Source organism: Chiroxiphia lanceolata, chromosome 28 (assembly GCF_009829145.1).
Source record: "Chiroxiphia lanceolata isolate bChiLan1 chromosome 28, bChiLan1.pri, whole genome shotgun sequence".
Lineage (NCBI taxonomy): Eukaryota > Metazoa > Chordata > Aves > Passeriformes > Pipridae > Chiroxiphia > Chiroxiphia lanceolata.
Window position 1 is genome coordinate 2,786,150 of NC_045664.1, and position 21,451 is coordinate 2,807,600.

The 21,451-nt window shown below is 47.3% G+C and overlaps 1 protein-coding gene across 1 annotated transcript in view; it reads right to left on the minus strand.

Moving 5' to 3' along the window:
- DOCK5 (dedicator of cytokinesis 5) overlaps window positions 1–21,451 on the minus strand; it is an 84,381-nt gene that overhangs the window by 49,225 nt on the left and 13,705 nt on the right. The window contains exons 2-11 of the mRNA XM_032712551.1: window positions 17,359–17,442; window positions 10,191–10,231; window positions 9,222–9,277; window positions 8,354–8,450; window positions 4,119–4,267; window positions 3,325–3,460; window positions 3,029–3,186; window positions 2,203–2,284; window positions 1,638–1,767; window positions 553–625 (exon numbers count right to left, since the gene is read on the minus strand). Coding sequence (XP_032568442.1) covers window positions 553–625; window positions 1,638–1,767; window positions 2,203–2,284; window positions 3,029–3,186; window positions 3,325–3,460; window positions 4,119–4,267; window positions 8,354–8,450; window positions 9,222–9,277; window positions 10,191–10,231; window positions 17,359–17,442 — 1,006 coding nt within the window. The remainder of the gene's footprint in view (window positions 1–552; window positions 626–1,637; window positions 1,768–2,202; window positions 2,285–3,028; window positions 3,187–3,324; window positions 3,461–4,118; window positions 4,268–8,353; window positions 8,451–9,221; window positions 9,278–10,190; window positions 10,232–17,358; window positions 17,443–21,451) is intronic.

The following is a 21,451-nucleotide window of genomic DNA, read 5'->3' on the forward strand; positions in this document are numbered from 1 at the left end:
AGCTCCATTTTAGTTCCTGAACGTGCCAAAAAAGTGAGCAGCCAGAGCAGGCAGAGCACACAAGGCTGACCAGCACTGCAGGAATGCAGAACTCACTGGGCTTCCTGGGAAAAATCCCTTCCCTCCTGCCCTCTGACCCTTCCAGGGAAATTTAGAGAGGGAAAAGGCAGAGGTAGCACCCAGCAGGGACAGGATGTGTCCCTGTGCTCAGGTGTTTCTGAAACTCTTGCCTCTCACCCCTCAAAGAGTTTGGAAACCACCTCCCCCCGGTCTCCCAACCTTATTTTGCACCGTGTTCTCCTTTCTTCCCTCCCAGGGAGAAATTCCAGCTGACTGCCAGAACTCCCCGAGCAATTCAGCCTGTCATGGACACACAGCGAGCAGAACAAAGGCTCCAGGAGACTGACAGAAACCTTCCCCTTCCAAGAGCTGGCTCCTGATCTATTTGCAGAGCCCTTGGGGCAGTGCCAGCCTCCCAGACAGATCTGTCCTCCTGCAGAGGACAATGGCTTTAATAAGCCAGAGCTGTGACCTCTGGAGCCAAGTACTTACTGCTGGAACGGGATAAAATGCTGCTTCTCCTCGTCATCCACCTTGCCATGGATGATGTCAGTTATGTCCATCACTGCAACGACACCAGAGCAGCTCTTACTGCTAAAGTTGGACTAGAGAATTGGATTTTGGGGCTCTCAAACCACGACAGACACCCAGAGAGTTCTGCCCTTCATGAAGGGAACAACATTTACTGCTCAAGGACACCCAGAGAGCTCTGCCCTTCATGAAGGGAACAACAACAGCTCCTTTGGGGCCAGTGGCACTCGTGACAAGGGCTCTGAGCAACCTGGCCTGGTGGGAGGTGTCCCTGGGGGAAACTGGGGGGGGCTTTAAGGTCCCTTCCAGCCCCAACCACTCTGGGATTCTCACCAGACAGCACCACCCTCATCTGAGCTTTTCAAAAAGCACCTTTTCACTGATGGGCAAGTCAGCCCGTGGCAGGGAGTGTGAATATGTGATAAAAACCAGGTGGGGCTCAGGGCTTTCACAGTAGAGAAATCACATTTATAATCAAAGGCTATTATTGCTTATTTAGTTTGTTTTGCACCACAAATTTCAAGTCTTTTCCCCAGGAGATCACAGGAACCAAAGAGGAATTCGGTGGCTCATTCTGTAAAACCTCCAGCTTTATCCCTTTTAGCCCCGAGGAGAAAATCCCTCCTGGATAAAGCCCTGATAAAGCTGCTGCACTGGGGTTTTTATTCACATAAAAAACATATATACTGGTTGAAAAAACATACAAAGCTTTATCAAACCAAGTTAAGCTATATTCCTTTTAATAAACATGATAAATATGCATATAAAATAAAACCTTTTTCCATTTGAATTAAAAAAAAAATAATTAAAACTTCCAGTTATCTTTGCAGGAGGTGACAAAAGTGAGAGGTGACAGCATTTCATCCTCCTGGACAACCTTCATTAGAGGTCTCAGAGGGGACTATTTATAGCTGGGCAGCAGCAGAGATGCTGACTCTGGTGGGTTCCAGGCTTTGGGACACTCCCAGCACACAATTCCCAGTTCCCAGCCCGCTGTCCCGGTCCCTGGGCCATGGCAGGCTCTCCATGGGCTCCCCCTGCCCTACCTGCCACCCCAAAGGGCCTCCTGAGCCCACAGGTGTGCTTCTTGCCATCCTTGAGCTCCATGTGCCCCACCCTGACGATCTGACACACCAGGCTGATCTTGGGTCTGATCAGGTCAGAGCTGCTCAAGTCCTGGAAGTGAGGTGAGATAAAAGCATATCAAAATCTGCTTCAGGGATGGGAGGGAAGGCAGAGAGAGCAGGACACTCTGGGAGACTGAAAATGTGAAAACTGTGGCCTCCAGGGCCTAAAGGGAGCCCTGAAGGTCCTTGTAGGACCTCAAGGTAACCTGCAAGGAAGGTGCAGAGAGACATTTATGGTGCCAGGACACAGGGAATGGTTCCCACTGCCAGAGGGAAGGACAGGTGGGATAGTGGGATAAAATTCCTCCCTGGGAGGGTGGGAAGGCCCTGACACAGGTTGCCCAGAGAAGCTGTGGCTGCCCCTGGATCCCTGGAAGTGTCCAAAGCCAGGCTGGAACAACCTGGGATAGTGGGAGGTGTCCCTGCCCATCACTGGGTGACCTTTTTGATCCCTTCCAACCCATTCCATGATTTCTGAACTCACAGTGAAGACTGCCTGGAGGTTGTTTAGCTTCTCAATTTCTTTGGGCATCCCATTACTGCCCCAACGAACCAGGTAGTTCTCACTGCAAATAAAGGGAATAAAAAAAGAAATTTAAATAAATCGACACCCGGCGTTCCCAGTTCCTGGCAGAAGCTGGGAAAGTGTTTTGATCTTTTGGGAATAGTTGAAGAATTCTGCCCAAATCTTTCATCCCAAAATGACTCTGAGGTCAATTTTGATCTTCTGGGAATATTTGAAGAATTCTGCCCAAATCTTTTGTCCCAAGATGACTCTGGGGTGACTCATTTCAGAGGAGGCTGAAGGCACATTGTGAGCACTCCCTGTGTAATTCCAACCGCATTTCCACACCTGATAACTTAGTGCTGGAGCCAGAGTGTTCCTGACACAGACTTGCTTCCCTGATAAAGTTCTTTACATCCTCCCTGCCAACACATAATTCCTAATTATTTGATGTGACCCTGAACTGCCTGGACAGGAAACATCAGGTATGGACATGATTTATTAGGAAACAATTTATCAAAATGCATCCAGTCTTGGGAAAATTGAGAATAGAAAAAGACAATCTGGGGTTTTGGGTGATGTGTCTCAGAAATGTTCAACTTTAAGGAGGGGAGTCAGAACTTTGACTTCCCATCTCAGCTGAAATTAATTCCCAATTAATCAGAATTAATTCCCCCCCCCCACTGGGGCAGCAACCACAGAACTGAAAAAAAACTTCTCTGCTGGATTTTCTTTTCTAACCTCTGCTGGCTTCTTTAAAAGGACCACCACGATGACTAAACCACCTCTTAAAAACAGCCCCTACCTGATGAATTCGGAGAGGTCGGGGTCGTAGAGGCTCATTAACAGCTCGGCATCTTCCCCAATGTTGCAGACAAAGTTCTTGAAGTTCACATACAGGCTGTAGGTGTGGGTGGAGTTGAAGATTGGCTGCCCCCTGAGGTCCAAACTCTGCTGCAGGGACTGCAACAAGGGACGGGAACATTTCCATGAAAAACAAACCCGGAGGAATTCGGTCGTGTGCTGCCAAAGGAGCACAACTGTACAAACACAGCGGGCACCAGGGACTTGGAGAGGACAGAGCAGTGACAGGAGATGCACCTTCTCCTCCTGGATCCTCTCATCAATCCTTTTGGAGGCAGTTTCGTGGGCCTTGAAGAGGGAGATGGTGCTGGTCTCATCCGGGTCCAGGATGTTCCCGTTGTCGTCTCGCACCACCAGGTCCAAGCCCAGGATCCTGAGCAGCACAGGGGACAAGAGGGGAATTCTGACTCAGTTTGGGAGCAGCACAGGGGGCTTCAAGAGCACAAATGAACCAGGGAACTCAGTTCCAGGATGACATCTCCCTCATGTTTGCTTGAAGGGCTTTGTTTTAAAAGGTGGACGTGTATCTACCAAGCTGATTGTAATTCTTTGCCACAAGCTTTCTTCTTAATTGACTTATTTGACTTGAATCAGGTCTGACAGGCAGATAAATGAGCTCTGGAGACGTTCCCTCTTCTGTGCAAACCAGGGAGAGCTGGAGTTCTGGTGGCCAACAGAATCCTGCTCCTCAGTTGCTGATAAAGCAAATTATTTCACCAGCAGCAGCCAAATCCTGGCTCCAGCCAACCAGGAACAAATTGTTCTCCCTGGGAAATGCCACCAAGGCCAGATTTGTGAAGAATTAAGGCAGGTGAGGCTTCCTGCCAAGTCCAAGAGATCTCTGGCACGTGAAGAACCAACTGCTGCAAACCCACCTGCCAGGTAGTCCCACCCAGGTGGGCTCTCCAAGCTGCCACCATCACCTTTCCAAGGGAAAAATCCGAGCCTAATTCAGTGTGTGGTCACTCACACTGTGCATTTCCTGGGGTTTGGGATTCCCCCCTGCCCCCCAGGGCAGAGTTTGGATTTACCTGTTGCCATAGTCAATCTTGGCAGTGACTTTCTTCTTGAGCTCAGCCAGTTCATCCTTGGGAAGGGTCCCCGAGAGGATTTGGGACCTCCACTCTATCAGGCTGTAGGTCAGCTGCTGCACGTGCCTGAACTGGGTTGTCTTGTTGTTCTGCAGGAAAAAAAGGGACAGTTTTAAGCAAGAAAAGCCTGAACCACTGAGCTCAGTCAGCTCAGAACTGCCCTCAGCTACAGAACCCCACAAGTTGTATTTAACTACAAATACCTGAGAAACAGGCCCTGTGTGATAGTGCAAGATGAGACCCCAGGAATGAGTTCTCCAGTGCTTTGCATGGCCAAGGTTTAAGTGTCTTTAAGATCTTTAAGTGCCTTTAAGGGCTTCACCTTTCCCCAGGACATTTTTTTTTTTTTTTCCAGAAAAACCCCACAGATTAAAAATAGGCTTCTGGTGTTTTCCAGCACTTCAAAAGTGCTCTGCTGGGGAATTTTATGTACAGGGCAGAGAGAGGATGTTGAGTGACCACAAGGGTGTTCAGATTGAGACAGGAATGCCAATTTAATAGAGAATCATGGAGTGTCCTGAGCTGGAAGGGACCCACAAGGATCATCCATCCAACCCCAACAACCCCACCCTGTGCTGAGAGAGTTGTCCAAAAGCTCTTTGAGCTCTGTCAGGTTTGGGGGGCTGTGACCAAACCCTGGGGAAAACACAGAAAGAACAAATATTCGGTGCCCAACCACCCTCTGGGGGAAGAACCTTTCCCTAACACCCAATTGAACCCCCTTCTTACCCAGCTCCTGCCATTCCCTTGGGGCCTGTCCCTGCTCCCAGAGAGCTCTTGGCCCATCCCATGTTTTCATCCCCATGTTTTCACACCCCACCCCAGCTGCAGCTGCTCAGAACCACGTCAGGGGTCGCCCTAAAAATGCCCTAAAACAATCAGCTGAGTGGATCCTCCTGTTTGCATTTCCCTCTCTGCTGTGAGAGCAGCAGCTGTAATTACCCAGCACTGACTGAACAGGACATCAAAAACTCCTGCTGAAGAGTTTCCTCCTGCCATCCCTGCTGTTATCATCCTTAATTAACAAAAATACTTCTCCTGCTGGTTCCACCCTGACAAAATCACTCCCATCTATATATACACCTTGTTCCTATAGTTTCAAGCTCCAAGGCTGTAATTAAAACGTGGCTGGGTGTGTGCAAACCTACCCTGTTTGGAGCAACATGTGCTTGGAGAAGTAAATAAGCTTTTAAAAGTGTCAGACAAAATATGAAATCATTTAAACCATTAAAAACATTTAAACCATTAAAAAGGGAGTCCAGCCCTCCTCCTCTCTTTGCCACCTGGGATGACTCGGAGTGCCAAGAGCAGCTCATTTTCCCAGGGAAGGGCCACAAATTGGAAGCTTCTGGGCCAATGATTCTGGTTATTCAGCTCCAAAATGACCTCTCAAGAGGTTTTTGGCTCCATCCCACCCACAGCCAGTGGGAACTGGCCAGTGGTTCCTTGCTGCTCCTGACTGGGGTGTGACTGCAGCAGGGCTGTTAATTTTTAACTGCAAACCCCAACTGCTCCCCCCCAGCAGAAAGGGAAACTCAGTTCAGTGATTTCCCCGTTCTCACCTCTGCAAATGACATCAATGATTAATTAAATTACATCACTGATAAATCACTCATATCTCCCCCCCAAATTTCAAGGGAGTTATAAACAACCATCTTCCTCTTGATTTGGGTGACAGAGGCTACAAGAGGTTTGAGTTGCTACAGGGAGGATATCAGAGATATATTTAATAAACAAAGACATATATTTAATAAACAAATAAAAACAGGGTGTCCTTGCATAAAAATACTTGCAAAGAAAAGGCAATTTGGGTGGGTTTTCAGGGTAATACAGAGCAGACCTCAATGTGCCATCAGCTGAGTCATCTCCACACCTAATTCCTATTAACTAAACCAACTTAAAAACACTCCCCCATTTTTATATTTATTTTGCAGTGGAGATAAACCCACTGCTGTAATGAAGCCCACAGGAATTAAAGAAGTGAAATTAAATGCTGCCAAAGGAAAAAAAAAATCCCCTCACGTTTCCTTCTTCTCCTCAAATATCTCCTTCCTCCTTTAGCCTTTTTTTTTTTTTTTATTCTTTTAATACACACTGCAGGGGAAAATAAAACAAACTCAAATCCATTTCAGACCACAACATTTTCCAAGCCTATTTTAGGACTTATATTGGTGAAGCACAAGAACATGAAAAGATTTCTGCTCTTCAAAAAAAAAAAAATAGATTCTGAGGCTACAAATCCTCGAGTTATTCAGGAATTAAACAACAACAACAACAAAAAAAGCCAGGAACAAAACTCTCTTTTCACGCAGTAATTCCATCCCATACAGCTTCTCATTAAATTAAGAGGGTGGAACAAATTCTTGTGGTTTTGTGGCACACAAACAAAATGAACTTTGTGGCCTGGTGAGATTTCCAACAGGAAAATTTGCTCAGGGATTAGATTTAAACTCCCTCATCTGAATTAAAGCACATGCTGGGCAGGCTGAACTCGCTGCTAATGGAAGAAAAGTCAAGGCTGAGTTTTTAATGTGCCTTAATAATCCCCTTCAAAAGAAGGCAACTCGCTGGGAGCTCTTGGAGGAAGATAAACCCACCTGAGGAAGCCCAAAAAATCCCTGTCCTGCCTTGTGATGGTGCTGAGGTGGCTCCCATGGTCAGGGGGCTCAACAGATCCAGCAGATGAGAGATCTTTCCTCACCCTACTGGGAACTAAATCCATGGGAGAGCTCCCAGGGCCCAGCCACTGATCCCTGCTGGGTGACAGCCCCAGCACCCTGGAGTGGCTGGAGCTGGGCCAGGGGGTTAAGGAGTGAAAAGGGAACAGAAAAAGTTTCCTGGAAAGTTGCTCTTCAATAACGGAAATTTAGGAATTTCTACAGAAGCCGGGGGAGCTTTTCTAGAGAGACACAAGTCCGGGGTGACCTGGCAGATGAGTCCAGGAATGTTTTGCAGCAAGGACAAATGAGTATAATTGACAATTTGCAGGATTTTTCTGCACGTCTTGCAGGAAGGGATCTCAGGGAAGGGTTCTTCCCCCAGAGGGTGGTTGGTACTGAACAGGCTCCCCAAGGTTTGGGCACAGCCCCCAAACCTCCCAGAGCTCCAGGAGGGTTTGGACAACGCTCTGAGGGACAGGGTGGGGTTGTTGGGGTGTCTGTGCAGGGCTGAGGGTTGGATGGATGATCCTTGGGGGTCCCTCCCAGCTCAGGAGATTCCCTGACGTGGCTGCTGACAAGTCAAACCTTCCCCAGCACACACAGCCCTGAACCTCCTCCCATCCTTTGCCTACTCGTGCTGAGGGCACTTTGGGGTGAGGCTCAAGCAGTCTGTTAAATCCCCACAATACTTCTGGGAAAACAGGGTTCAGGTGTGTTAAATAATTTCCACTATTTAAATAATTTCCATTTTTTAAGAGAAACTTTCCAGGCAACTTTTTTCTGTTCCCTTTACATGACTAAAAAAAATGGCAGCTGAGGGATGCTACCACAAGAGAGGAGCCAGGAATCCTCTGGGAAACCAGATTTCCCTGCAGCTTCGGGGCCAGATCCACAAACCTCAAGCACACCTGGTTCAGGTGTGTTAAAACCTTCTGGGTTCCTGGCCAGCTGAGTTCTCCTGCAAAGCAGCAAACCTGATTTTGCCAGGACTGTGACTCCAGCCCAGCCCAAACCAGCTGAGTGTGACTGGTGCCAGTCACTGCTGCACCAGTGCTGGCTCCTCTCCCCCTCCTCCAAGGGGGAGAGCTGCTCCTCTCTCCTGGTAACATCCCTCAGTCTCCATTTTTTAACCATAAAAAGGACTGAAAAGGGAGCAGAAAAAGTTTCCTGGAAAGTTGCTCTTCAATAATGGAGATTTAGGAATTTCTACAGATGCTGGGAGAGCTTTTCTAGAGAGACACAAGTCCAGGGTGACCTGGCAGATGAGTCCAGGAATGTTTTGCAGCAAGGACAAATGAGTATAATTGACAATTGGCAGGAATTTTCTGCATGTCATGCAGGAAGATGACACCAAACCTCAGCTCTGTGAGCCCACATCAGTGCAGCAGAGCACTTTTAGCCTCTCCCAACACCACTTTTACCAGAATGGAAGTGTTAAAATGCTGCTTGACATCCCTGCAAACAGCCCAGGCTCGTCTCACCCCAGGTTTTGTGACAAAACTGAGGAAAACTCACCACATACAGCTTGTGCCAGATAACTGCCCACTCCCTCAGGGTGGAGGTGAGCTCCTGTCCCAGGGGTAACTCACTTGGAATCACTGTTTCGTGTTGCCTAGAGGGGAAAAAAAAGGAGAAAATGGAAGGTTTTACACTCAGGATTAAAACTTTGCGGTCAAACATCCTTCTTTTTTGTTAAATATGTAAAAGGAAGTTTCAGAGGGGTTGATTTTCACACAGGATGGCAAGGCTATAAAGATCTTCTCCAGCACGCACGTGCACATTCATTATCCATTTTTAATCCAAGCTTCTTTCAGTCTTGTGATTCCCAATGCATCCATCCCAGAAACAGAATAAATAGGGAGAAATTCAGTTTGGAAGAACCACCCCTTGCAGTGGTAGCAGTCATTTAACAACTAAAAATAAAGGAGCACTTTACAAAGCTTCTTCCTTTACTGTTTTCCTCTCGCTCTGACAACCAGAGCCTCAGCTCTAGGAACTGAACCAGGAGTCATTTCCTTAAATGTTTTCCAAGACAGGAAGGAATCCACACTCCTGCTGGGTCCTTGGCTGGGAGCAGGAGGCTCTTCTGACTTGCAGGAGTCCCCAGAGGAGCTCAGTGGAGCTCCACTGACCTGCCCCACTCCTCACTGGTCCAGCAGAGCTTCCTTAATCCTGCCAAGAGCCTCCTCCTGCACCCATCCCACGACTGCTTGGGGATGGCAGTGCTCTGAAAAATGAAATTATGCAGCCCTGGAAGTCTGGCACAGGAGGCACACCCTGCTCAGAGACAGAGCAGGAGTGTTTGTCATGACCACAGCTCCTGGAATGGGGTGTTTTGGGGTTTAAAGGGAATGGGATTCCTGTGGTTTCGCCGCCGACCTACCCCCGGTCCTTCACGATGGCCTCTTTTAAATGGATGTATGTTTCTGGGAAAATGCCCTAAAAATAAACAGAGAGATCAGAGAAATCAATCACAGCCTTGGTTAGGAGGGGGACAAAAATACATTTAGCAGAAAGGAGGAGAAAAGGGTAAGAAATAGCCCAGTATCACAGGAAAAAAAGCCATTAAAGATCCACATTTGAGCACTATATTTGATATCTGGCACCTCAGAGAAGGCAATTTTTTGTTTCCCTCCAATGACACTCATCTTCCTGCATGACATGCAGTAAATTCCTGCTAACTGTCAATTATACTCATTTGTCCTTGCTACAAAACATTCCTGGACTCATCTGCCAGGTTGCCCTGGACTTGTGTCTCTCTAGAAAAGCTCCCCCGGCATCTGTAGAAATTCCTAAATTTCCATTATTGAAGAGCAACTTTCCAGGAAACTTTTTCTGTTCCCTTCTCGTTCCTTTTTATGACTAAAAAAAAATGGAAGCTTGAGGGATGCTACCACAAGAGAGGAGCCAGGAATCCTCTGGGAAACCAGATTTCCCTGCAGCTTCAGGGCCAGATCCACAGACCTCAAGCAGCCTGGCTGAGATCCAGGCTGTGTGCAATTCCTGGAATATTTTCCAAGCCAAATAAAAAAAATCTGATATTACCATTAAATATAACTAATGCTGGATGTCTCCAGGTCCAAGAGCATAATAATAATAAAGCAATAAACTCGTGGATGCAGATGTGGAGCAGTTAATTTGGGGAGTTCAAGCTGCATTCCAGAGGGGGAATATCCAGCTAATGGCTCTGAAACTTTGAGCTCAAGGGCATTTTTTCTGTCACTACAGAAAAGGACACAATGGCCAGGAGAGCTGCACAAGATTCAGACAAGAAATACAGCAGATTACAGCACTGGATGGGGCCTGGCAAGGTGTGAGATGAAAAGGAGAGCCATAAAAAGTGAGGTCATACCTTCTTTGATTTATTTCTGAGGGTGTATCCTCGGTACCAGCCTGGCAAAGGAACCAGAAATATTTATATTTATACTTATATTTATTTACATTTACATTTATATTTATAATTTATATTTATGGTTTTCTTGTCTACAGCAACGAAACACCAAGTGTCATTCTCACCACCTTTCCACAGCACCAATCTATTGATTTGGCCAGTTTGAGCTCTACTGCTCTGGAGACACCTCTGCTTTTTAGGGAGGAGCCTGAACTGCTTGTCCTGGCACAGATCCTGCTTATTAATATTATTTGATCAAGAATCTAGAGAGTACAAGATAAAAATAACAGCTGTGACCCCCAGGACTCAGAAGGACGTGTCACTGAGGGGACATTTCTTCTCTCTTCAGCACCTGGGGTCTGACCTGTATTTTCATAAAACCATGGAATGGTTTGGGTTGGAAGGAACCTTAAAAATCATCCAGTGCCACCCCCTGCCACGGGCAGGGACACCTTCCACTATCCCAGGCTGCTCCAAGCTGGCCTTGGACACTTCCAGGGGGTTATTTTGATGTTAAAGTCACCAAAATGCAAACCTATTAAAAAAAAGCTGAATTTCTTGCATCCTCAAGGGATCTTTGCTCAGTGAGCAGAGGGGAGAGAGGCAGAGCTGGGGGAAAGTCCTTGTCCCTTCTCCTCCAGCACCTCCAAACCATGTGAGATGGGGAGGGTCTTTCTCTCCCCCCTCCCCTGCACCCCCTGGCTGGGCTGTGCCAGCAGGGCATGACCAAGCACCCTCTGCACTGGGTTCTTCTCTTTGCCACGGCCAAGATTCCATCCCCTGAGTCCTCCTGAAGTTCCTGCCCCGAAAACAACAAACTGAACCCATGAGGAGAAGAATCTGCTCCGTTTTAAATGGCCACATCCCTCGGGTTGAGCCTCACCCTGACCCTCAGCCAGGAAAACATCAAGACATTCCAACCTCAAGACTCACCAGGATCCCAACTCTGCACTACCCCAGTTCCAAGTCTGGACTCTTTTCCAAAGGTTCCACCTGCCCAAAAATTAAACCCACAGGCCCTGTCCCTCAGCAAGCACACAGGGACTATATATATATCTATATATATGCACATATATATAGATATAGATTATAGTCCCTAACTCATGGATGGTGCTCAGAATCAGCCAGACAACCCCCCTGATCCCACAGGATTATGTCCAGCTGAGTGGCAGCACCAAGAAGGCAAAGGGATTTAAGGGAATAATCAGGCAAAGAAGAGAAGGAGAGAGGAGGGGAGGCTGGTTTATTTGGGGTTTTGTTTGTTTGTGGGGTTTGTTGTTGTTCCCCCCCAACATTCACATATTTAGCAAAGAACCTCCCCTGAAGACCCACAAATCTGTGACTCCCTGACCATAAATTAAGAGTTTAGAGTGGTTATATTTGTGCTTTGATGGGGTTTTTTTTTGTGTGTATCTTGTTGTATTTGGTCTTTTCTTCTTTTCAAGTGCAGCTTTGTCCCCTTTCTGCAGCAATGAGGAGGCACCTCAACCACAGAAACTCCCAATATTCCAGGAATAAGTCAGGAGGAAAGAAGAAATTCCATTCCTTGCACAGGATGAAAATAAGATTATCCATTGACCATGGACCCATGGATGAGGTACTGGATTAGGGATGAGAAGATTTAGGTTCTATTTTTATCTAAGTTGTCATTAATTGAACAGTAAAGTCCAAGTTGCTCAGGGTGTGAGACAAAGCCCGTGGAATTTGCCAGGAGTGTTTTCCCGGTGATCTCAATTCCATCTGCCACTTTCAGCCCCTCCACAGCACAACTTCCTCATATTTCAAGTGGCCTCTTGGCACTGAGCACATTCCTGTAAAATATTTTGCAATCATTGCATCAAACCCTGCTGTGTCTGATGATGCAAAACTATTTCTGCAAGCACCTCGTGCCATCTTTTATCAGAATTCTGCTCCCTTTTTCAATATTCTTGCCCATCACTGGAACAGGAACAGGATCTTTTGCCAGTGGTCGATTGATGACGTGATTTCTTCTTATAAAAAAAAACCCAAATGTGCCTAAGCTGTGGAGAAATGAGAGATTATTGAAGTGTTTGGGTATTTTCACCAAGCAGGGATGGGCCAAATGGAGAAAAGTTCTTCAGCTGATGATGACCCAGCAAATTGAAGCTCCTACAACGAACTGAAATCTGGTTGAGACCACAACAAGAACACTGAGCTGGCAAAAAAATGTCCAAAAGTTTGGGTGTTTCTTGGGATCAGGTCCTCAATTTTACCTTTCATAAAATGGGTTTTATGCAGCGTGGAAAAGATGGGAAAATCTAGGAGAAAATATTCCAGTTGCAATGGTTTGATGCTGGCAAGTTCTCCAGGGTGGGGCAAGCCCAGGGCAGGGGTTGAACCACAAGGTCTTTGTTCCTCCTGCAGGGCCCTGTCCTGTCTCACCCCCCACACAGGGATTGCTTCACCCCCTCCAGGGCTCAGAGAAAAGGCTGAAACCGGGCAGAAATTCAGTGTAAACTTATTTTCAGCAGGAGAAGAAAGCGATGTGAGCACACATTCCTTCTCCCCACAACTCAGCCATTTCCCACAGCTTCCCTGAAATAATAATAATAATAATAATAAATAATAAGAGTTTCCCCTCAACAGCAACGTGTCCTCCCAGCTCATCCTCAAGGACAGATTCCCAGAGAGTAAATCCTGCACTGAACCAGCCTCCAAAGCCCTGGATGCAGCAAGTTTTCCTTCTTTCCTTGGATTTTGCAGCGTGTGCAGAGTCTCAAATATTTTTGGCAGAAGCCCACACTGCATTATCTCGTTATCAAGTGGAACAAGGAATTCTGCACAAATACCTTGTGCCCTTCTAGCACCTCACAGGCAGCCAGGGAAAGGAGGGGAAAAAACACAAAAACAACCCTGGCTTTGCAGGTTCCAGTGCTAAGGGATCTAAACTAGCAAGGCCAAGCTGGGTTTATTTTAACCTAAGAAAAGTGGTGACCTCCAGATTTTTGTGTGTAGTAATTTCTGTGTATGATAACACGTGTTTCAAAGCACCTCTGGAGCCCAACCAACACGTTTCAAAATGGATCACTCAGAGCAAAACACTGAATGTGCACACCCAGAATCACAGGAAAGGGTGGAAAAGGCCCCTAAAATGATCAAACCTAAGTCCATTCAGGCCCTTCCTGCAGTGCAAACCCCACTTAAAGCTGCCCCCAAAGGCAGAGTGACACAGACGGCACATTCCACAGTCTGCACTGGCCTGGGCTGAAGGAATTCTGCACAGTCTGGACCCTGGAGTCCCTCAATTCCAACAGCTCCAGGTGTCCCTACATGGATTGGGGTCACTGGCACTGCCCCAAGATAACACCCTGCAAGTGTCCAAGGCCAGGCTGGACGGGGTTTGGAGCAACCTGGGCTAGTGGGAGGGGTGGAACTGGAGGATTTTTAAGGTCCTTTCCAACCCAAACCATTCCAGGATTCTGTGGACACCAGCTCATACTAGAAACAGTTGGAATCTTCAGTTCCAGTTTCTCAGCCTGTGCTTTCTGATGACTGTCCCCCTTTGTCCAGGTTGAAGTTGCCATTTCCAGGGATGTCACCCTGTGATGAATCCCAGGAAAGCTGCAGGATCCCAGCAATATGGATCATCTGCCACATTCATCACTCCCCCATCTCTTCTGGGCACCCACAATCCAAGCCCAACTGCATCACTACACTCCCAGTCCAAGCCCAACTGCATCACTGTCACTGGGACTTAGAAAACACGAGGCAAAGCACGTTTAGAACGTGGGAAAATACAGTTTTACTGACAGAAGTGCAAGGCCAGAGCCTCTCCCCAGATCTGGCCAACCTTCTTGCTCTGCCCTGTGCTGGGGTGGCCTCACCTCGAATCCTGAGGGCACTTTTGGGCACCACGATGTAAGAGAGACCTAAAGCTGTTAGAGAGGGTCCAAAGGAGGGACACAAAGATGGGGAAGGGTCTGGAGGAGCCACACAAGGAGGGGCTGACGGCACTGAGAGGCTGAGGGGACGCTCAGTGGGGTCTGCAGCTCCTCCTGAAGGGCAGCACCATCTCTGCTCTCTGGGAGACACCTCAGCCCCTGGCCAAGCCACAGGAGGCTTGGGCAGCACAGAGGCCTGGCCCAAACTGCACCTTTTAATTCTCTTTATTGCCCTTTCCTCTCCCCCAGGGGCTCAGCTCTATCAGTGTTGTGTCTCCAGTCCCCCGAGGGCCAGATAACATTTCTTGTTCACACCAAAACCCCAACCCTGCTGCCTCCCTGCCAGGGGACAGACTGTGCACTTGGAGCCCTCCAGAGGGAGCAGGGCCAGCCCAAATCCCACAAAAAGAGCTCTCCTGGGAAGGCTCTTTGACACCTGGCTGAGGAAACCAGGAGGAGAAAGGAGGAACGTTCCAGGTGACCAACAACAGCCCTGAGAACCTCCTGGTAACTCACACCAGATGCTGAGGTGGGGAATAACAGCTAAAGCAAGATTTTCCAAGTGAAAACTTGACAACAAGGCTGAAAAGCTGCCCTCAATTCCCTAAGGAATGTCAGAGATAGCCCATGGAACAGCCTTGGCCAGGAGCTGCAGGGATAACTCACACCCTGCTCAAAAGAGGGTCTCCTGGGGCATCTCTGAGCCTTTTCTTCCTCTGGAGCCTCCGCCCTGCTGGCATGGAAAGTTTTCCCTGGGTTGAGACTTGTGTACCCAGATAAGAACAGAGATTAGAGGAACAAAACCCTGGAGCTCTGTTGGCAGCTCGGGAGAACATCCTTCCTTCCAAAACCCAACCCACTGGGAGCTGGGAGAACATCCCTCCTTCCAAAACCCAAAGCTGGGAGAACATCTCTCCTTCTAAAACCCAACCCACAGGGAGCTGGGAGAACACCCCTCCTCCAAAACCCAAAGCTGGGAGAACACTCCTCTTCCAAAACACAACCCAGGGGGAGCTAGGAGAACACCCCTCTTCCAAAACCCAAAGCTGGGAGAGCACCCCTCCTTCCAAAACACACAAGGAGCTGGGAGAACACCCCTCCTTCCAAAACCCAACCCACAGGGAGCTGGAAACAGAACCAAGAGCTGAAGTCCCAAAAATTGGAGACGACAAGAGAGGAGAATTTCCTGCCAAGCAGATGGAATATAGAACTGGGGGGGGTTTGAGATGGATTTATGGGAAATCAGAGCAGACCCACAGCAGAGTTCCCATCTCTGACACAATCCACACCTTCCCCTTTCTGCTCACAAACGTCTGGGCCTGAGTTTTTTGGCTGCACTTGGTGGGAAAAGGGTCGAGTTGGACGGTGGGAATTCCGAGGTGCCTCAGCCACGGGGTTTGATTGCACACAGAGGGCTCAGCAGCTGAAAACAATCCCTTTTCCCCTTTCCCAGACGAAAACAATCCCTTTTTCCCCTTTCCCAGACGAAAACAATCCCTTTTTCCCCTTTCCCAGACGAAAACAATCCCTTTTTCCCCTTTCCCAGACGAAAACAATCCCTTTTTCCCCTTTCCCAGACGAAAACAATCCCTTTTTCCCCTTTCCCAGACGAAAACAATCCCTTTTTTCCCCTTTCCCAGACGAAAACAATCCCTTTTTCCCCTTTCCCAGACGAAAACAATCCCTTTTTTCCCCTTTCCCAGACGAAAACAATCCCTTTTTTCCCCTTTCCCAGACGAAAACAATCCCTTTTTTCCCCTTTCCCAGACGAAAACAATCCCTTTTTCCCCTTTCCCAGACGAAAACAATCCCTTTTTCCCCTTTCCCAGACGAAAACAATCCCTTTTTCCCCTTTCCCAGACGAAAACAAACCATTTTTCCCCTTACCCAGACGAAAACAATCCCTTTTTTCCCTTTCCCAGACGAAAACAATCCCTTTTTCCCCTTTCCCAGACGAAAACAATCCCTTTTTCCCCTTTCCCAGACGAAAACAATCCCTTTTTTCCCCTTTCCCAGACGAAAACAATCCCTTTTTCCCCTTTCCCAGACGAAAACAATCCCTTTTTCCCTTTCCCAGACGAAAACAATCCCTTTTTCCCTTTCCCAGACGAAAACAATCCCTTTTTCCCTTTCCCAGACGAAAACAATCCCTTTTTCCCCTTTCCCAGACGAAAACAATCCCTTTTTCCCTTTCCCAGATGAAAACAATCCCTTTTTCCCCTTTCCCAGATGAAAACAATCCCTTTTTCCCCTTTCCCAGATGAAAACAATCCCTTTTTCCTTTTCCCAGATAAAAACAATCCCTTTTTCCTTTTCCCAGATAAAAACATTCACTCTCCCCAACAATTTCCAGGCGATTTTCTCTCTCCTGCCAGAGAAAATTCCAGCCTGGGATATTCCAGACAAAAAAAAAAGGGATGTTATTTGGGTGTTCATTCCCTGTTCTTGACTATCTGTTGAAGAGCTGATTACAAGTTAAACAATGAGGGTGCTTAAAAATAGAGAGAAAGAAAAAAACACCCCAACATTTTGGGAAATATAAAATGCATCCTCTTCCTGGGGGTGATTTTGCTTCTTGACACTCCCTCTTTCTTGGGTCTTTTTGCAGAATCAAGTCACAAATTAGTAGGATTATATACAGATATTTTGCCTGTTATACACAGAGATTTTCTCTCTTATCTACAGATATTTTCCCTGTTATACACAGAGATTTCTCCTTTTATGTACAGACATTTTGCCTCTTATGTACAGATATCCTCCCTGTTATATACAGACATTTTGCCTCTTATGTAGAGATATCTTGCCTGTTATATACAGCTATTTTTATTATTATTATAATAATTATTTTTCAGCTGGATCACTTCATCAGATCAATGGAAGTGCCAGGCCCAGCCTGGCCCAAAGAGGAGCCAAAGCAGACAGGTGTGGTGTGAAAACAGGAGTGAGGAGCCAGAATTAAGTATTCCTTTATCTTGCAGTTCTGCCTTGAGACACAGAGAAATCTCACCTTGTTAAACTCTGCCAGGAACCGAAAAGATACATTAAATTCTCTCTATTTTCTGCATTTTTAATACTGTTTTAAACCTCAAGTGCTTCAGTAACAAGTAACAAAGCACTTCGGGCATGGCAGGAGTGGAAAACACAGATGTAAAACTGGTGTTATATCAGAAAAATCACCTCAATTTGTCACATTTTCCTTCTGAAAAGCAGCACCAAGTGGGACCCACCTTCGTACATCTCCAGGATGTGAACGGTGTCCCCGACCTGCAGCGACAGCTCCACGTCCTGAGCGGCCTCGTAGTTGTAGATGGCTACAAAAAAAAAAAAGGAAAAAACACAATTATGAGGGAGGCAGGGCTTCAATTATTGGATGGTGGCACCTGCCAAAGGCAGGGTAGGATTTTGGAAAAGCACTATAAAGTCATTAAGGGGTAAGGAATCCTCTGGAAAAGGGGGTGGGGTATCTATTCCCAGATTTTGCCCTGCAAGGGGAAGAAATCTTAATTCTTCCCAGCCAGGATAATAATACAGTTATTTTATTGCCCAGAATACAGAGCTGGGAGTCCTTAGGAACAAGCTGCACATTCCCACTTTGCCAACAACCTGCCCACGACCTCAGGCATCAGGGATCAATCAGTAATTATCACTTTTTTTTACAGCACTAACTAATGGAGCGTTGGAAAACACCACAAATTTAATGTTCTGATAAAACCCACCCCTATTTTACATTTAAATATACTCTGATTATTTGCTACCCGAGGCTTTCCCCAGACAAGACCCAATTTTAGCAGGAAAACTTGAGATTCTCCACAAATTTAATCCCTCCCAAAGACAAAGCTAATCTGGATTTTATTGGATTTCCAGGAGGAATAGGATTAAGCCCAAAAGCCCACAATTCTCAACTGCCTTTTCTCTGGAACTTTCTGGAGGTGCCCAGTGAACATTCCCACTTTGCCAACAACCTGCCCACGACCTCAGGCACTAGGGATCAATCAGTAATTATCAATTATTTTACAGCACTAACTAATGGAGTGTTGGAAAACACCATAAATTTGATGTCCTAACAAAACCCACCCCTATTCTATGCTAAAAAATACTCTGATTATTTGCTACTCGAGGTTCCCCCCAGACAAGATCCAATTTTAGCAGGAAAACTTGAGATTCTCCACAAATTTAATCCCTCCCAAAGACAAAGCTAATCTGGATTTTATCAGATTTCCAAGGAGAATAGGATTAAGCCTAAAAGCTGAGCCCTCCCTGGAGACAAGAGGAGAAAGTTTAATTTGAATATTTGCTTTCAAACCAGCCCAAATAAAGAGACACAAAAGCAGGGAAATGCTTTGCTGATCAGCAAAGTCAGGGCAGACACTTCTCCACCAAACTGGGGCATCTTAATTTATTTAAACACCGATTTAAGCACAGATCACACACAAGGCAACCTTCCCACACGCAGAAATCTTATATTTACATATCCCTGAGCTAATTTATTAGTGAATAAACGCCGTGTTTGTTTTAAAGAAAGCAAATAAATCCCACAAACGTTTTCGGGAGGCTTTGGGAAAAATCCTTCAGACCGCCCAAGGTTTGGATTTGAAGGGCTCTGCCTGGAAAACCAAATAAATGAATAAAAGAGTGGAGCTCTTCTGTCCCAGATCCACATCCAGTGCCCATCTTTCCCGTCAGGATGAGGAATTATTGCCTCCTGGAAAGGCTCCAAACGACTGTGGGTGACCACACAGGAAATTATCTCACAGACAGGAGCTGCCTCTCAAATATTGGAACTATAAATAGTCCCCCAGGAGCAGGAGATGTGAGTCCCTGCTGGATCTGAGCACAGGCAGACACTTCTTTTCCTGGGCTGCAGGGCAGGGAGTGTTCCCAGAGGCACTGATTTATGCCTGCAGACACACGTGGACTTTGCATTGAATCCACCACATGGTTTTCCAGAGAATTACAGGAATATTCCTGGTTGCAGGAATATTCCTGGGCTTTTGCTCCTAAGGCTTGAGCTGCTTAGACATTTAGTTTCCTCTCCCTCCCCCCAAGGGTGCTGTAAATCAATATATTCAAAACTGACTGGTGATCTGGATGTTCATCAACACCTCAAAGACCCCAGAACAGGCCCAAAAGTAAAAAACTCCATCAACATTTTAACAGAAAAATTTGGATAATGTTCATGGCTGAAGACGAACATGAATATGAATCCTGGAATGGTTTGGGTGGGAAGGGACCTTAAAAATCATCCAGTTCCATCCCCTGCCATGGGCAGGGACACCTTCCCCTAGCCCAGGTTGCTCCAACCTGGCCTTGGACACTTCCAGGGATCCAGGGGCAGCCACAGCTTCTCTCAGAATTCCAGTCCAGCCACTCACCATCCTCCCAGAGAGGAATTCCTTCCCAGTATCCCATCTATCCCTGCTCTCTGGCAGTGGGAAGCCATTCCCCGTGTCCTGTCCCTCCATCCCTTGTTCCCAATCCCTCTCCAGCTCTCCTGGAGCCCTTCAGGCCCTGGAAGGAGCTCTCAGATCTCCCTGAATCCTTCCCTTCTCCAGGTGAACCCCCCCAGCTCTCCCAGCCTGGCTCCAGAGCAGAGTACCCAGGAGCAGATCCAAGTAATCCATCAGGAATAACCTCGTAGTGACAGACACTGAGATCACAAACTCATGGAAGGACTGATGGGGAACATTGGACTTGATTCAGTTCAAAAGAATTTGTTCCAACAGACCCAGACAATAATCCTGCAGGGGGTTGTTGCAGCAGCAAAGCCCGACCCAAAGGGCAGCAAACTCCCTGTGGCTGTGCCTCCTGTTGGGATAAACCTGCCAAATCCCAGAGATCAAGCAGGGATGTTGCAATCCAGGACTTGGAGGGGGTATCTCCAAACCTCCCCGAGGTGCAGCAGGGTCAGAGTGGAAGGATGACACAGCCCCAGCTCCCTCTGGAGTCCCCCAGGACGTGCCCTGGGACACTGCAGTGTCACTGGCACTGCTCAGGTGAGGACCAGGCAGAGGATGGACATTAGTAACCTGTTAATGAACATGTCAGCAGACTCAGGAGATTGAAGGCAGAGTGTCTGGGCCAACTCCTGACTTGGCTGACTACATTTTGTCTGCTGAAGTTTCCTCCTGTGCTTACAGCTGTCCCAAAGTGCTCTTTTGGGATTCCTGGCCATGGCTGTGCTCTCCCCACCCTCACAGCCAAGAATTCCTTCCCACTATCCCACCTAACCCTGCCCTCTGGCACTGGGAAGCCATTCCCTGTGTCCTGTCCCTCCATCCCTTGTCCCCAGTCCCTCTCCAGCTCTCCTGGAGCCCCTTCAGGCCCTGGAAGGGGCTCTCAGGTCTCCCTGGAGCCTTCTCCTCTCCAGGTGAACCCCCCCAGCTCTCCCAGAGGGTCTCCAGAGCAGAGGGGCTCCAGCTCTTGGCCCCCTCTGGATTCATCCCAACAGCTCCACATCCTTGTGCTGCACATCTCACACACACACACACAGAGGGATTCCTACATACAATTTGCAGATGCCTCGGGTTTTTCTGGGACAAACAGACATTATACAAATTCCAGGCTGCATTTTTCCCTAAATTGCTGCTTTAGCTCCAGACAAAAGCAGCCTGAGCAGCCCCAGAGTCCAGGGAAAGGTGGGTGGGTGTCAGAGCAGCCTTTCTTGTGAGAACACAGAGACTGAATTCAAACCAAAGAGCAAAGAAGTCCCCAGTTCCCTTCCCCTCCCCAGAGATCACAACAGCCACAAGCCAGAGAACTGGACACTGCTGTTCCCTTCCCTCTCCCTGCTGCAGCAGACAGGTTTCACATCCCAAAATTTAAGCATTAAAATCCCAGCACTGAAGTAAAGGAACTCACTTCTGCCACTGCACAACAACAACAACAACAAATTTTGGGGTATCTTGCCTTGCCAGACTGAGTGCAGGCAGAGCAGGGGGGCACTGCACATAAAACCTCCTCCCCAGTGGTTCTGCACAAGGTTAGAAAAGACAAATTGCTGGCATATTTTCCCTGTTTGCAAGTGATGCTTCCCGCTGCTGGGAGTCCCAAGCAGCCCATCTGCAGGGATTTGTGCTGCCCAGCCTCTTTTTTAGTGTGTGTATTTAATCTGACCTCTCTCAGACTTGAAAGCAAAAGGAAACTGTGCATAACAAACAGGGCCACGGCAGGAAAAAAAATCAAAACCCTTCATTTAAATCCCGACAGAGCAGCAAGAAGAGAAAATAATGCAGGGACTTTTGTCCTCCAATTTGCAGGAATATCTGAAGTTAAGTCTTTTTGCTTCAAGCTAAACTTCAGCTGAGATTGTGTCCTTTGAAA